Genomic DNA, 12291 nt, shown 5'->3' with positions numbered 1-12291 from the left:
GAGAATTTATTCTCTGGAGAACTTTCTTTATTCCCCAAAGCCACGGCCTAAATTATTAGTGGGTTTCTTTAATGACATAAATTATATTCAATTTAATTATATGAAATAATTCCTATTTTAATAAAAAAAACTTTTGGCGGGATGTGATATTTTCTTCCAAGAAAAATATTTGAGCCAATTCATTGCCTCGATAAATTACTACTGTCGGCGGTTTTCTAAGTCGTCGATCAACTTGACGGTGAAGCAAAACAATTGGTGGTTCACCTAGTTGGGATGTGCCTACGACATTACTCAAAGCCGTTGGCAGTGGTAATCTTCTATCATTAGCATCACAGAAGGCTGTCAGCCATATAGTCACACTACCGACAGTTTCCCAAATAGCAGTTGGGAAATGTCGTCGGCAATAACCTGTATTTTTGTAGTGATCAAAATTTCTAGATTGAGTATTGTATTGGACAAACCAACAAAAAAACAAAAGAGTATTGTATTGGAGATGATCTTAAATCTAGATGTATAAGATATCTAATCTAGAAAGCAACTGTTTATTTAATGGAACAATTACGTAAAATTCCAAAGTAAATAACAGAGAAAACAAACTAAATTAAATAGAGACTGATTATTGTGACGGGTCGAATGTGTAGACTACTTGGATATATCCAATTTTTGTAAAACAGTTCAATTCGGATCGTGTGGTACATCTGAGTTATATTACCACCCAACCAAAGTGAGGTTCGCATAATTCATCCAATTTTTATCACCTATAGATTGTCTAAATCTAAGTTGATGGTTTAGAAGAACAATTAGACCACTTTGGAGGATTAGGAGTATTCGCTTTGAGGACAGGGTTGAACTCGAAGAAATTGGCCGGCCGGAGCTCAAATCCACTGCTCAAAGTTGGCATTATCGGAAAATCTTCTTGGCACGGTACATGATGGAACCCCACTGTATACCATAACACTATGTCCTTTTTCTCTATCTTTCTATTCCTGCACAATCCAACCCATCATTTCATTAGTTAGTCTATGATTCAAATAGATATACTGAATCCTTCATACGTGATTTTATAATATGGTGGGTTATATGCGACTCCACTTAAGGTTGAGTTTAGTTACTTGTCACATTATGGAAATGATAAAGGGTGCCTCTAGAGGTGCCCATCATTTTGCTCTTACTCCATCCCTCTCTTAGCGCTCTGTGTGGGTCTCGGACTGAGCAGTATGAGGGTTCTCAGAATGGGCTTAATTCGTGTTGTTCAAGCCCAGTGTGGAATTAAGCTCAGTCCTAATGCCCTCGGACTGCCCCAGTCTGTGAGGCGCAAAGAGAGATGAAGACCCAAGGGGCGCCCATGTTCAATTGTTCATACATTAAGAATAGTACCTTTGGTTCCAAATGCTCAAAGTATCATCCCCATGACTTTGATCAGCATATAATCCACCAACCCATTTCTCCGAGCTATTATACGGTGTAACCCACACATTATACTTTGTAAACGCCCCACGAATTTGAGGGTAATCGTCGTCCGTTAAAAGAGGACCGAGTTGTGATCCTGGAATCAAACGGTATCCAACATCATTCCCCATCTTCGTTTTCTTATAGGGATTCACAATGAACATCTCACTAGGATCTACCCCAAGTTTTATCCGTCCCTCTGATTCCGTTTTTGCCGTTTGTTTGACTACAGTCCAATAACTTTTCCTCTTTGAGCTTCCGTTAGTTATTCTTTTTGTTTCTAACTTTGACTTAACGAAGGAGTTAGCGTCACCGTCAACGTCAAGATCAAGATAGTAAGTGAGGAAATGGTCATGGTTTACACCAATAGTGTAGTCAGCTAGTAGTGTACCATAGATATCTTCTTCGCTGTTGATTTGGTCTTTGTGGGTGAATTCTGTAGCTTTCACTTCCAAGATTCCAGTTAGTCCTACCTGAAAATGAAAAGAGTTAGAAGTCTACTGAAAGGTCATAAATTCAGTCATATAAGCCAACTCCAACAGGATTTTTAGAAGGGAGCTTCTATAACTCTTAGCGCCCCACGAAGGGGCAGTTCAAGGGCACTCGGACTGGACCTAATCTGTGTTGGGTTTGAACTACACAAACTAGGCCTAGTTTGAGTGCCCTCAGCATGTCTTGTCTAAAGCCCACAAAAGATCCCAAGAGAAGACCAGGCCGAAAGCAAGAAGATGGGTCACAGTCTGAGTGCAGTCGGAATGTCTTGTCTGAGGCACATGGAAAGTGCTGGGCTGTCAATAGAAGCACCTTTTCTAGAAATCCTGGCTACTCAAAACCCGTTTAGTCGTCTAGACCCACATCAGGCGTTGGGGTTCGAGTAAAAACTTTTTTTTTATTTGGTGCATCTATCTTTCTTCTTTTATAATGTTAAAATTTCTGTTTTAGTAAAGTCATATTGAACTATTGAAGTTTAGTAATCTTACCCCAACTTTAATAGAACCCGACTGTTTGAACTCCCAATCAAGAATATAGTCATAGTTCCCCACAGTTGAAACCATTCTCACCACCAAAGTCACTTCCTCTCTCACCTCCCTTATCTGCACCACCAAAAACCACCATGATCATTAAACTCCTAACAAAAAATCACTAAAAAAAAGGGTGCATCTATAGGTGCTCTTCCTTTTTTTAATTCTTGGGCACCTCACGCTTAGCGCCACCACGGATTGGGGCAGTCCGAAGACACTCGGACTAGACCTAATTTGTGTTGGATTTGAACATCACAGATTCAAGTCAGTCTGAAGTCCACATAGAGTGTGGAGTGGGCTAAGAGCAAAAGGGCAGGGCGACTTTAGAGGCACCTGTAAAAAACCACACCCATTTACTTACCAATTTATTCGGAATAGCAACCTCAGTATGCCGCCACATGACATCTCCCGCATATTTTTCGAAAACACAGATGGCATCTGAAACTTTAACTGGTTGCCCGTCCTGCCCGGCGTAGTACCCATCGAAGAATACAGCATTCACCGGGCAGTCTTTTAGAGGAACCAGTTGACTTGAACAAAGACCTAGACCAAATTCACCTGCATCAAAAAAGGTCTTGTAGTACCAATCTTCTGTTGGATCCATATACGGTATAAATAATTCTGATAAGTATCCTTTATACAGGACACGCCGATACTTTGTCATCTCTGTGTCGTATATTGATGCCAATGATATAACTGAACCTGCCCGCGCGTCAAAACCTAGGTGGAATTTCCAATTTGCCCATCTGATTCATGACCTTATTATAAATACTAACATAATATATAATACTTTGAAAGGATCAAATAAAAGAAACATAAAAAAGCTTAAATCTTTTGGGACTTAATGACATTTGGGTGTTTGGGTGTTTTTTATTTGACTGAGACTGCCAATGGCCGAATGGCGTGTACTGAAAGGGACGGTATTTTCAAAACAAAGAGCAAAATATATAGGAAAACGGTGAAATCCCGGCCGAATCGCACCCCAGGTACTCGGCCGGTCCAAATCTAAGAGAAAGTTAAAACACTTTTTCTCCCTAGATCTAGACGGGCCAAGTATCTGGACATGATTCAGCCGGACATACCATCATGGCTGAACAAGATATTATTGGAAGTGGTTCAGCTTACGTGATTAAATAGCCGTCGACTTCAAATCCTGGACCATCTTGTTTGACCATTATACCCTTTGACCGTTGGCCAAACGACGGCTTTTCATTTTTATCTTCTCTATAATCAGTCTTCTCTGCTTTCGGCATCGGAACTCTTACCCTATCTTCATACTTGATTATCTTCATCTCATCAAGGTCAACTGACACTGTTACCCCCTCGATTGGTCTAACGTACAAATTAACGGTTCCGTCTAAATAAAAACATAAGAGCTTCAACTGTCTTTTAACGGACGTTATCTTTTCACCAAACCACCCAACGGAAAAAGTTGTGCAAACAACTTCAGACAAATTAAGTCCTCTCTTACTTATTGACTTTAAAAATAATGGGTATGTAAATGGAAGAAGGTTAGCAGCTGTTTGTTCTTCATTTGTGAACATGGGGAAGCCATTTCCGGTGTAAATTTGATCCGAAATGATCGAATTTATGGATAAATCGACGATGACTTCGTGGGTCTTTTTGTGTGTTCGAATAATAACAAAAGCTTTTCGAGGTAAGGCTTTGATAGGTTTAGTTGACAATAGAAATGAAAGGACGTTTGATTTGTTTGGTTCATGTAAGCCAACATATTGGAAGGTTAAGTTTTGGTATGACTTTTTTATAATGGTTCGGATTTGGTTAAATTCTAATGGTGTGAGAGAGTCTAATGGATGATGGGTGTGGTGTTTATGAGAGTTGGTTATAGTTAGACAGAGGAATAAGAGGGAGAAGAGAAAGATTGGAGTGACTATTGCTTTCATATTGGAGTGTTTATGAGAAACTATACTCATCATGAAGGGTTTGAGTACTACTCTTTTATAGGCTTGTAGCAAATGTATAAGTGGTTTGTGGTGATATCATGCTAGACCAACCTATTTCCCCTATTTCATCACAAAAAAAAAAACCTATTTCCCAAGATAATTTGGAAATACTTTTGATACCAAGAATTGGTATTTTATAATCAGCAAATTGGGACGAATACCAAATTTTAAACGTTTTTGAGTAAAAGAAGTTATATTTTTTTCAGTTAAAATTTAAAATACGTATTCTTTTTTGGCAAAGAACTCAAATATTTGTATTCAGTTTAGTTAAAAGTCTAATACTTTTTGTAAAGATGTAGCAAATTAAAATTAAAAAGTATCTAAAAAACTGAAGACTGAAAACTTGATTGATCGTTTTTCAACCGAACAAAAAAGTTTAGAGAGAGTTTTAATCCAATTTTCCTTTTATAACTATTTTTCTGAGATTTAAGCCACATGGTGACATGCATGCAAGACCGTCAGAGAGGGAGTATTAAGAGTTTTTCTTTTTTGATGAAATAAGGAGTAGTAAGAGTTACAATTCAAATCGTGTTAAAGCATCTCCAATGCAAGACTCAATCTTAAAATCTTAAGTGCCACCTAGGACTTTAGAGTTTTTCTTTAGAAAAAACCTCTCCAATGCAAAGCTCAATTGAGATCTTGAGATGATGTGGAAGCATTAAGTTTTAAGATGTCTCAACTAGAAACTCTATTTTTGAGATCTCTTTTGAGAGTCTTAAGTGTCCTAGTCATCAAATTTAATTTTTGGACCAATAGATTGCCTTTCTTTCTCAACCATTTTTTCCTATTAAATGTATGTGTGACATGTGTATCTATTAGAGTTTTTTTATAGTGTTGCATTGGAGAAGGACTTGAATTAGAGATACTTAAGTTAGCCACATAGGAAAGAAAATCTCAATTGACACTCAACACATAAGTCAAACATAATTTTTTTTAAGTTCACATTGGAGATGCTCTTAACCCCTTTGCTAGCAGTATGACCATGTATATAGTAAAGAAAGAAGTGAGAAAAACATATGTATTAGGTGAGTAGGTGAGAGATTCTGAATATTTTAATTGTGGGGTTACTGTGAATATGACAAAATTTCCTTCTTAGAAAATAAAATCTTATAATAAAAAATAAAAATAATTATATAATACGAAGAAAATTTTATCCTTTCAGGCGGAAAAAAGGACAAGACAACCATCCCCAATACACCAACTGATAGCAAAAAATGAATAATAAACCATGAAACAATTGTTATCACAACAGTTATGTTTCAACTAACGACTGCCTAGACAGACCCAAGGCAGGTTACAGGGGCGAGCCCAAATAGGGGGTCGTGGGGGGCGCAAGCCCCCACAACCCTAACGTGGCTCGTTAATGTTATGCGACATTTGCCACTATATTAGATACATATATATAATATATATATATATATATATATTTCCATTTTTCTAACACAATTCATTCCTAGCTTAGTTGGTGAAGCGGTTATGTTTAATATTGAGGTCAATGGATTGAGTCCCACACACAACATTCTGTTTTTCTAGAAAATTTCTACTACTTACATTTTTTTTTCTAAAATATCTACTACTTAAGTTAGTTGAAATTATTGTTTGGTTTAAGATGAGTACTTATTAAAAATACATTATAAAGGCCACGCTTCGTAGTTCTTATTAATTGAGATAACTCAATTTTGACTTCCTCAAAGTGACCAACTAAATAAAATGGCCTTGTAGAGATGATGAGTTTTCTAAACGTCCTCCTTAATTTTGATTTTGTCTGATTTTTCGGTGACTTGTATTTTGAATTCTTTTAGACTTTTGTTCTGGTAAACATGTTATTAGAAAGAAAACTTAATCTTCATCTTTTCTTCCATTACGATCACTTCCTCTTCATCATCTAGCATCGTTCTTATTAATCTTCACCATTATCTCTTCATCCCCTCCTTAGTTTTTTATTTCAGTATATTTTGAGAATCTAGTTGGAGGAAAGATCCTTTATCCATATTGAGAAAATTAGAGATTGATTGTTATACATTAAAATTACCATGGAATATCTAAACTATAAATAAAATTTTGTTAAGAATTTGCTTTTCAATTCTAGTTTGATCGTGTACTGTGAAATTCTTTCATTAACTATAACAAAGAAGTGCCCCCGCTCATAAAAGTTTCTGCCTTCGCCACTGGCAGGTTATGTGATGTAGACGCAGCGGAAATTGAAAAGAAGATTAAAACTTGATTAAAAAACTAATAAAATAAAAGAAAATGCGATAACTTAATTAACTATTCTTTGAAAAGTGAATAACAATGACAGACTTCCTTTTGTAGGAACTTAGACACTTCTAGATAATCTCAAAGTAGGACTCCTAAATATACAAAACACTCTAACATAGAAACTCCTAAACCTAGACCTAATAGGACATACTCAAACATAGAAACTCTCAAACCTAAACCTAATAGACTCGGTCGTGAGACCATTTAGTTCACTTGGTCGTGAGGGCCATTATCTAGGCCAATCAGACCGGTACAATCTGCATCATTATGCCAAGTTGGCGCCTTAGCAGTCAGATTTCATGTTAAATTGTATTTTAATCCCTTGTTTTAAAAAGGCCCCTCCATACTTTTAAAATCAGTGGTCTAGTCGATTAAATTAAAGAAGGGAAAACCGAACTGCCTAATCGATTTCTCTCTCTAAACTTTTCTTCTTTTTCATTCTTCTTTCCAGCAAGCTAAAATCGAGATTACATCATTACCTAAGACAGGATAGAGCTATGTATTTTAGGCGGACAAAAGAAGTAGAAAGGCATATAAAGAGTTCAGAGATGTTGTGACATTTGATATAATGTACCTAACAAATAAGTTTGGCTTGCCCTTCGCTCAGTTTGTCGGAGTAAATCGACAGAACAATCTACTCTTTTGGGTTACTAAGTGTGCAAGGATCTTGACTTAATTTTTTCACAACGAGTAAATCCAAGGGTTATATAGTCGATTACGAATATAACGCCCAAGAGAACATCCTTGATCTCGTGTTATGTAAAGTGAAAGCGCGACCTTGAGAGAATAGATTCAAAAAATCAAATATAAACCAAAGAAACAGGTAAGCATGCTTGACTTAGTGATCTTTTCTTCTTTGTTTCTATCCATCGAAACTAATATTTTTTCGTATATTTAGTGTACTACAACACAAGAAAGTAATACACTTACCAATTCAAAAAAAAAAAACAAGAAAGTAATACACAAGAGCATGTTTTACACCGGGTCAACACATACGGTAATTTAGTCTTAATAGTTTTCATATATTAAATTACTATAAGTTCTTTCTTCGTTTCTATGTGAACTAGTTTATACAACTTTTTTTTATTTAGTCTGGTACTTCTGCTACACCTACATATAATACAACTTTGTCTTTTTTTTCTTTGATGAACTACATATAATACAACTTGGGATGTTACAAATATACAAGATAGTTCACTTGGTGGTCATGTTACAATATATGTTTTTGACAACCACACAAGGAAAATAAATAGTGTTATAAAAGAAAACACGTTTATCTCACCTCCCATGCACATGGTAATATTTTTTTTTATTTGACCTATCGAAAATTAAGCATATGTGCAAAACTTATTTGTTTAATTTGTTTACGTACGTATGCAGTCACATATGGTGTTATTGACGGGCGTGAATTGTCTTCAGTACTACATTAAACCGGAATCATACAGTGGAGATGGTGGACGTGAAAGTAACCGACATGGTGATAGCAGACATGGAGATGATGAATTTCGAGAGATATAGCAGACATAGTTTCGTTACGTCATCCTTGTAGTACATCAATCTAAAACAACACTATGTACCATATATTACAATATGTTTTCCCTGGGATACAAAAGTAAAATATTTAATCCTGCCACATTTACTCCTTGGTTGACTCTAAATTCTAGCAACAGAAAAAATTCTAAACTAGTGGTGATTTACATTTCATTACCAACATTTATTTCTTGCAAAAGAAAAATATGACTTCTAATGTGTGGGAAGAGACCCTATCATTTGTTAGAGATAAAAAGAATCTGAGATCCAGATTGGGAGAATTTTTAGTAAGCAATAAATTCTTATGCTTAAAACTTGAGAGGGAGAACGAGTGAGAAAATTTAAAGAGGTCAAATGTGTGACAAGAAATAAATGAGAAACCGAGAGTGATTCTAAGTCTTAATTAGTGATGGTGATTACTGCGATGGTGTTTACTGTGATGGTGCCTCATTTGCCCAACTCCACGAAACTTTCCACCAGAGTGCTGCTTTTGTACCAAAACTGCAAATAAAAATCATGAAACCAAAGCTAATTAAATCAGACACCATAAACTTTTACCTTTAGGGTTAGCCCCATGACCCCATCAACCTTAATGGCAAGCTCATCTCTCAAGCCGGCAAGATGGAGGGTCACCCCTGCAGGCCTGCTAGTATCACCCAGCCCTCCAAATACAAGAGGTTTTGGGCATGACCCTTTGCGAAAACACATGGACCTCCACGCAGGGAGCTCAAATCTTTAGGTGGTTAAGGTTTTCATGGCCCAAAACTCTTGCATGGTAGTTATATTTGTACGTGTGAAAATAGTCCCACACGAAAAAAAAAAAAAAAGGTGATTTCTTAATTAATGAATAGATGTTGATTAAAAAAACTAAGGTTATGTTTCCTCCCAAAGTTAAACAAAATGAGTAACATTTTGGTAATGTGTTCAATATTCGCCCCATGGCATCCTCGATACTTATATGGCGTGTAAAAACGATTATTTCAGTAAAATTCTGTCAATTCCATCAAAACGGAAGGTTAATTTCAACTAATTGATCTTTTGTTTTTGAGATATGATCTATATATTGAAAAAACAACAAACCCTTCTACACTTGCAACAAAAAAAAACAAGCCCTCTACAAAAAACAGTACGAAACATACGTGGGCAACAACCCTTAGTTAGAGCCGTAGAAGGTTTGGTCTTCTATCTTCTAGGTCACGAGTTCGAGACATGCTGACAATACTACAAAGAAGTACTACATGAGCCCTTACGGTGGTTCAATTCTTAGTGTTTTGATTTAGTGACTTGGTGCATTTTGATGTATCATAGTATTTTTTTTAGAGCAAACTGCGATATCATTTACCATAAACAAAACTAAATATGAAGCTATTGCAGCTGGAACAGTCTTGCTAGAAGTACTATGATCTAGACATTTTATGTGTTCTAGACCACTTTGTAAGTTTGTCCGATTCTATATTGGTACATGATGGAGACCATCTTCCTATTGGGCCTCACGGCCATGGTGATAGTGGGCCTCACGGTCAAGAAGCTACATTAGCGTAGTTTCTATAATTAAGTATTTAGGGTTTCCATAATTATGAGTCTTAGCAATCAAGGAAAGTATTATTAGTAGTTATCTTATTTCTTTATTTGAGTCTATCTAGGAAAGTACAATCTCTATATAAGAGAAGTTGTCTGTCTTTGTTAACCAGATCAGAGAATATTATGAATCAAGTTTATTGTTAATCAAGTTTATTGTTTTATCGCTTTTATCTTTATTTCATCAGCTTTATTTCATTAGTTTAGTTTAATTACAATGGTGGATTCCATTACTTTTACGCTTCCGCAACAATCTACATCAGCTGGTATTCAGAGCTTTAAGAATCTGGGAACAGATAATTTTTTTTTAAATACTTCTCATCTTGAATGTTGGAATAATCTTCCGCGTTTAGGTTGGGATCCTTTAAGAGATGCACAACAACTCTATGTTGATCGAAAAGATCAAAACAAAATTAATGTCGATTCCAAAATTCCTATGTTTGATTATCAATATCATATAGATTTTTGGATTCAACAGATGGAAGATTGGTTTATAAACCACGAGGTTCGTGATGAAGATAAGGTTTTTATTCTTGAACAACACTTGTCTACAAGAGTGTATGAAAAATACAACGAGATGCAATGGAGACTCGTTAATGAAGGAAAATCGTTCGTAGATGATTGGAATAAAGTGAAAAGTATTTTTCGATATGCTTTTCTCCCTTTACATGAATACTTATCTTTTATAGAATCTCAAATCCAATCGAACAAATTATTATCCGAAATTCCTTCGACTACCATGGTCAATATTATTGAAGGAGAGGTTTTTGATAAAAAAAATCCTAGTTTTTCAATAATGGAGGAAGAAAATTTCGATGAGACAGATCAAGAAGAAGAAATTCAACTGACTAACACAAGCTCGAATAAGTTGTTTGATCCATATATGATTCCGGGAGACGAATTAGTTGTGTCGAATCATAAAATACTTTCTCCTCCATTGATTTCTTCATGGCTTTCAACTTCAAAGAATCATACAAACCAATCTTCATGGCCATCCATTGTTTTTCCAAGAACAAGACAGGTTGTATATGTGACATCTTTCGTCAAACTAAAAGACGACGGGCGATGTCGCAATTTACTAGACGTATCTACGTTGGTATTGCTTTTGCGAGTATCTTGGCAATATATGTTTCACATTATAATTGGTGATATTGTCAATATTTTTCTTCTTCGGATTTTCGGCAATTTTCGTGAAAAGTGGGAACTAAGGATTGCCTTCAAACTCGTCGCCGAAGTTACCTTCAACATCGCTGATATATATCCTCATTACTTGGACGATCCGCTTTATGACAACACCAACTTGGGGGCAAGTTGTTCCGCAGCGGGGGAGTATGATGGAGACCATCTTCCTATTGGGCCTCACGTCCATGGTGATAGTGGGCCTCACGGTCAAGAAGCTACATTAGCGTAGTTTCTATAATTAAGTATTTAGGGTTTCCATAATTATGAGTCTTAGCAATCAAGGAAAGTATTATTAGTAGTTATCTTATTTCTTTATTTGAGTCTATCTAGGAAAGTACAATCTCTATATAAGAGAAGTTTAGTCTGTCTTTGTTAACCAGATCAGAGAATATTATGAATCAAGTTTATTGTTAATCAAGTTTATCGTTTATTATTAATCAAGTTTATTGTTTTATCGCTTTTATCTTTATTTCATCAGCTTTATTTCATTAGTTTAGTTTAATTACAATGGTGGATTCCATTACTTTTACGCTTCCGCAACAATCTACATCAGTACATCAATTTATATAGTTAAACTTTGGTCATAAGACAAACAATGAATTTCAAAACACGGACAACAGTCCAGTGTGGGTGATATTTTCTTCGATCTGTCTGTTTCATCGCGTTTATAACACTCTTTTTCAAATAAACATTTTCAAAAAAATAAAATAATGGGAAAGGATTATTATCTTCTTACTGAGATGATTACGACCACCAACCAATCTGCTTGCACAATAATTGAGACACATTAAAGAAGATGCTTTGCATACACCCATGCAGCTTTTAAATCCATATGCATCTGCCTTTTCAAATTGCACCATTTTTGCAAGTACTAATATCATCAACAACCCATACATCATCCTTTTCTTCTTCCATTCTCCTCCACCTTCCATCTCTCTCTAGATCTTTCAATTTTCCTCTGTTCACCCTTTATCTATTCTATAATCTGCAGATTGAGAAATATCTGAAATGGAAATTTTAGGCTTAAATATAGTAAAACCTAAATTATAGCAGTACTCAATTTGTTGTAACCAACAATAACTATATAGGATATAGCCCTTATAACTAATTATAACTACTTTTTTTTTCCCTAGGCCTAGTATGAGAAAAATTGAGTGATGGGTATTGTTCTCTCATTTTAGCATTTCAATTTTTGAAAAAAATTTCATTTCTTTATTATAAACAATCAACAAAAATAAAAAGCTTTTGGTATAGGAAGAACACTATTTAGTAAAGGCACTGCGTTACAAAGGTTAATTTATGTATTT

The 12291-nt window shown here is 35.5% G+C and overlaps 1 protein-coding gene and 1 long non-coding RNA gene across 2 annotated transcripts; both read right to left on the bottom strand.

Moving 5' to 3' along the window:
* Positions 1-494: 494 nt before the first annotated feature.
* LOC147559211 (amine oxidase [copper-containing] alpha 3, peroxisomal-like) lies at positions 495-4521 on the bottom strand. The gene is made up of 5 exons (XM_086661063.1): positions 3597-4521; positions 2833-3217; positions 2430-2543; positions 1378-1922; positions 495-986 (listed from the first exon to the last, which is right to left on the bottom strand). Exons 1-5 carry the CDS (start codon positions 4406-4408, stop codon positions 776-778), a joined length of 2067 nt encoding a protein of 688 aa, XP_086517189.1. The 5' UTR covers positions 4409-4521; the 3' UTR covers positions 495-775.
* Positions 4522-7811: 3290 nt separating this feature from the next.
* LOC147559210 (uncharacterized) lies at positions 7812-12050 on the bottom strand. The gene is made up of 2 exons (XR_015234531.1): positions 11721-12050; positions 7812-8725 (listed from the first exon to the last, which is right to left on the bottom strand). It is a non-coding gene; the product is annotated as an uncharacterized LOC147559210 (long non-coding RNA).
* Between the last annotated feature and the right edge of the window lie 241 nt (positions 12051-12291).

This window comes from Eschscholzia californica, unplaced genomic scaffold (genome assembly GCF_041429995.1).
Source record: "Eschscholzia californica isolate CP2 unplaced genomic scaffold, dmEscCali1.0.p SCAF_2, whole genome shotgun sequence".
NCBI lineage: Eukaryota > Viridiplantae > Streptophyta > Magnoliopsida > Ranunculales > Papaveraceae > Eschscholzia > Eschscholzia californica.
Note: the sequence above shows the minus strand (reverse complement) of the source record. Positions and strands in the feature narration are given on the sequence as shown.

Excerpts from the sequence above, each read along its gene's own strand:
- LOC147559211 (XM_086661063.1), bottom strand. The coding sequence starts at position 4,408 with ATGATGAGTATAGTTTCTCATAAACACTCCAATATGAAAGCAATAGTC. Across the intron at positions 3,218-3,596 it reads GTCGACGGCTATTTAATCAC|ATGGGCAAATTGGAAATTCC; the intron begins GTAAGCTGAACC and ends GTCATGAATCAG. Across the intron at positions 1,923-2,429 it reads CGGGTTCTATTAAAGTTGGG|GTAGGACTAACTGGAATCTT; the intron begins GTAAGATTACTA and ends TTTCATTTTCAG.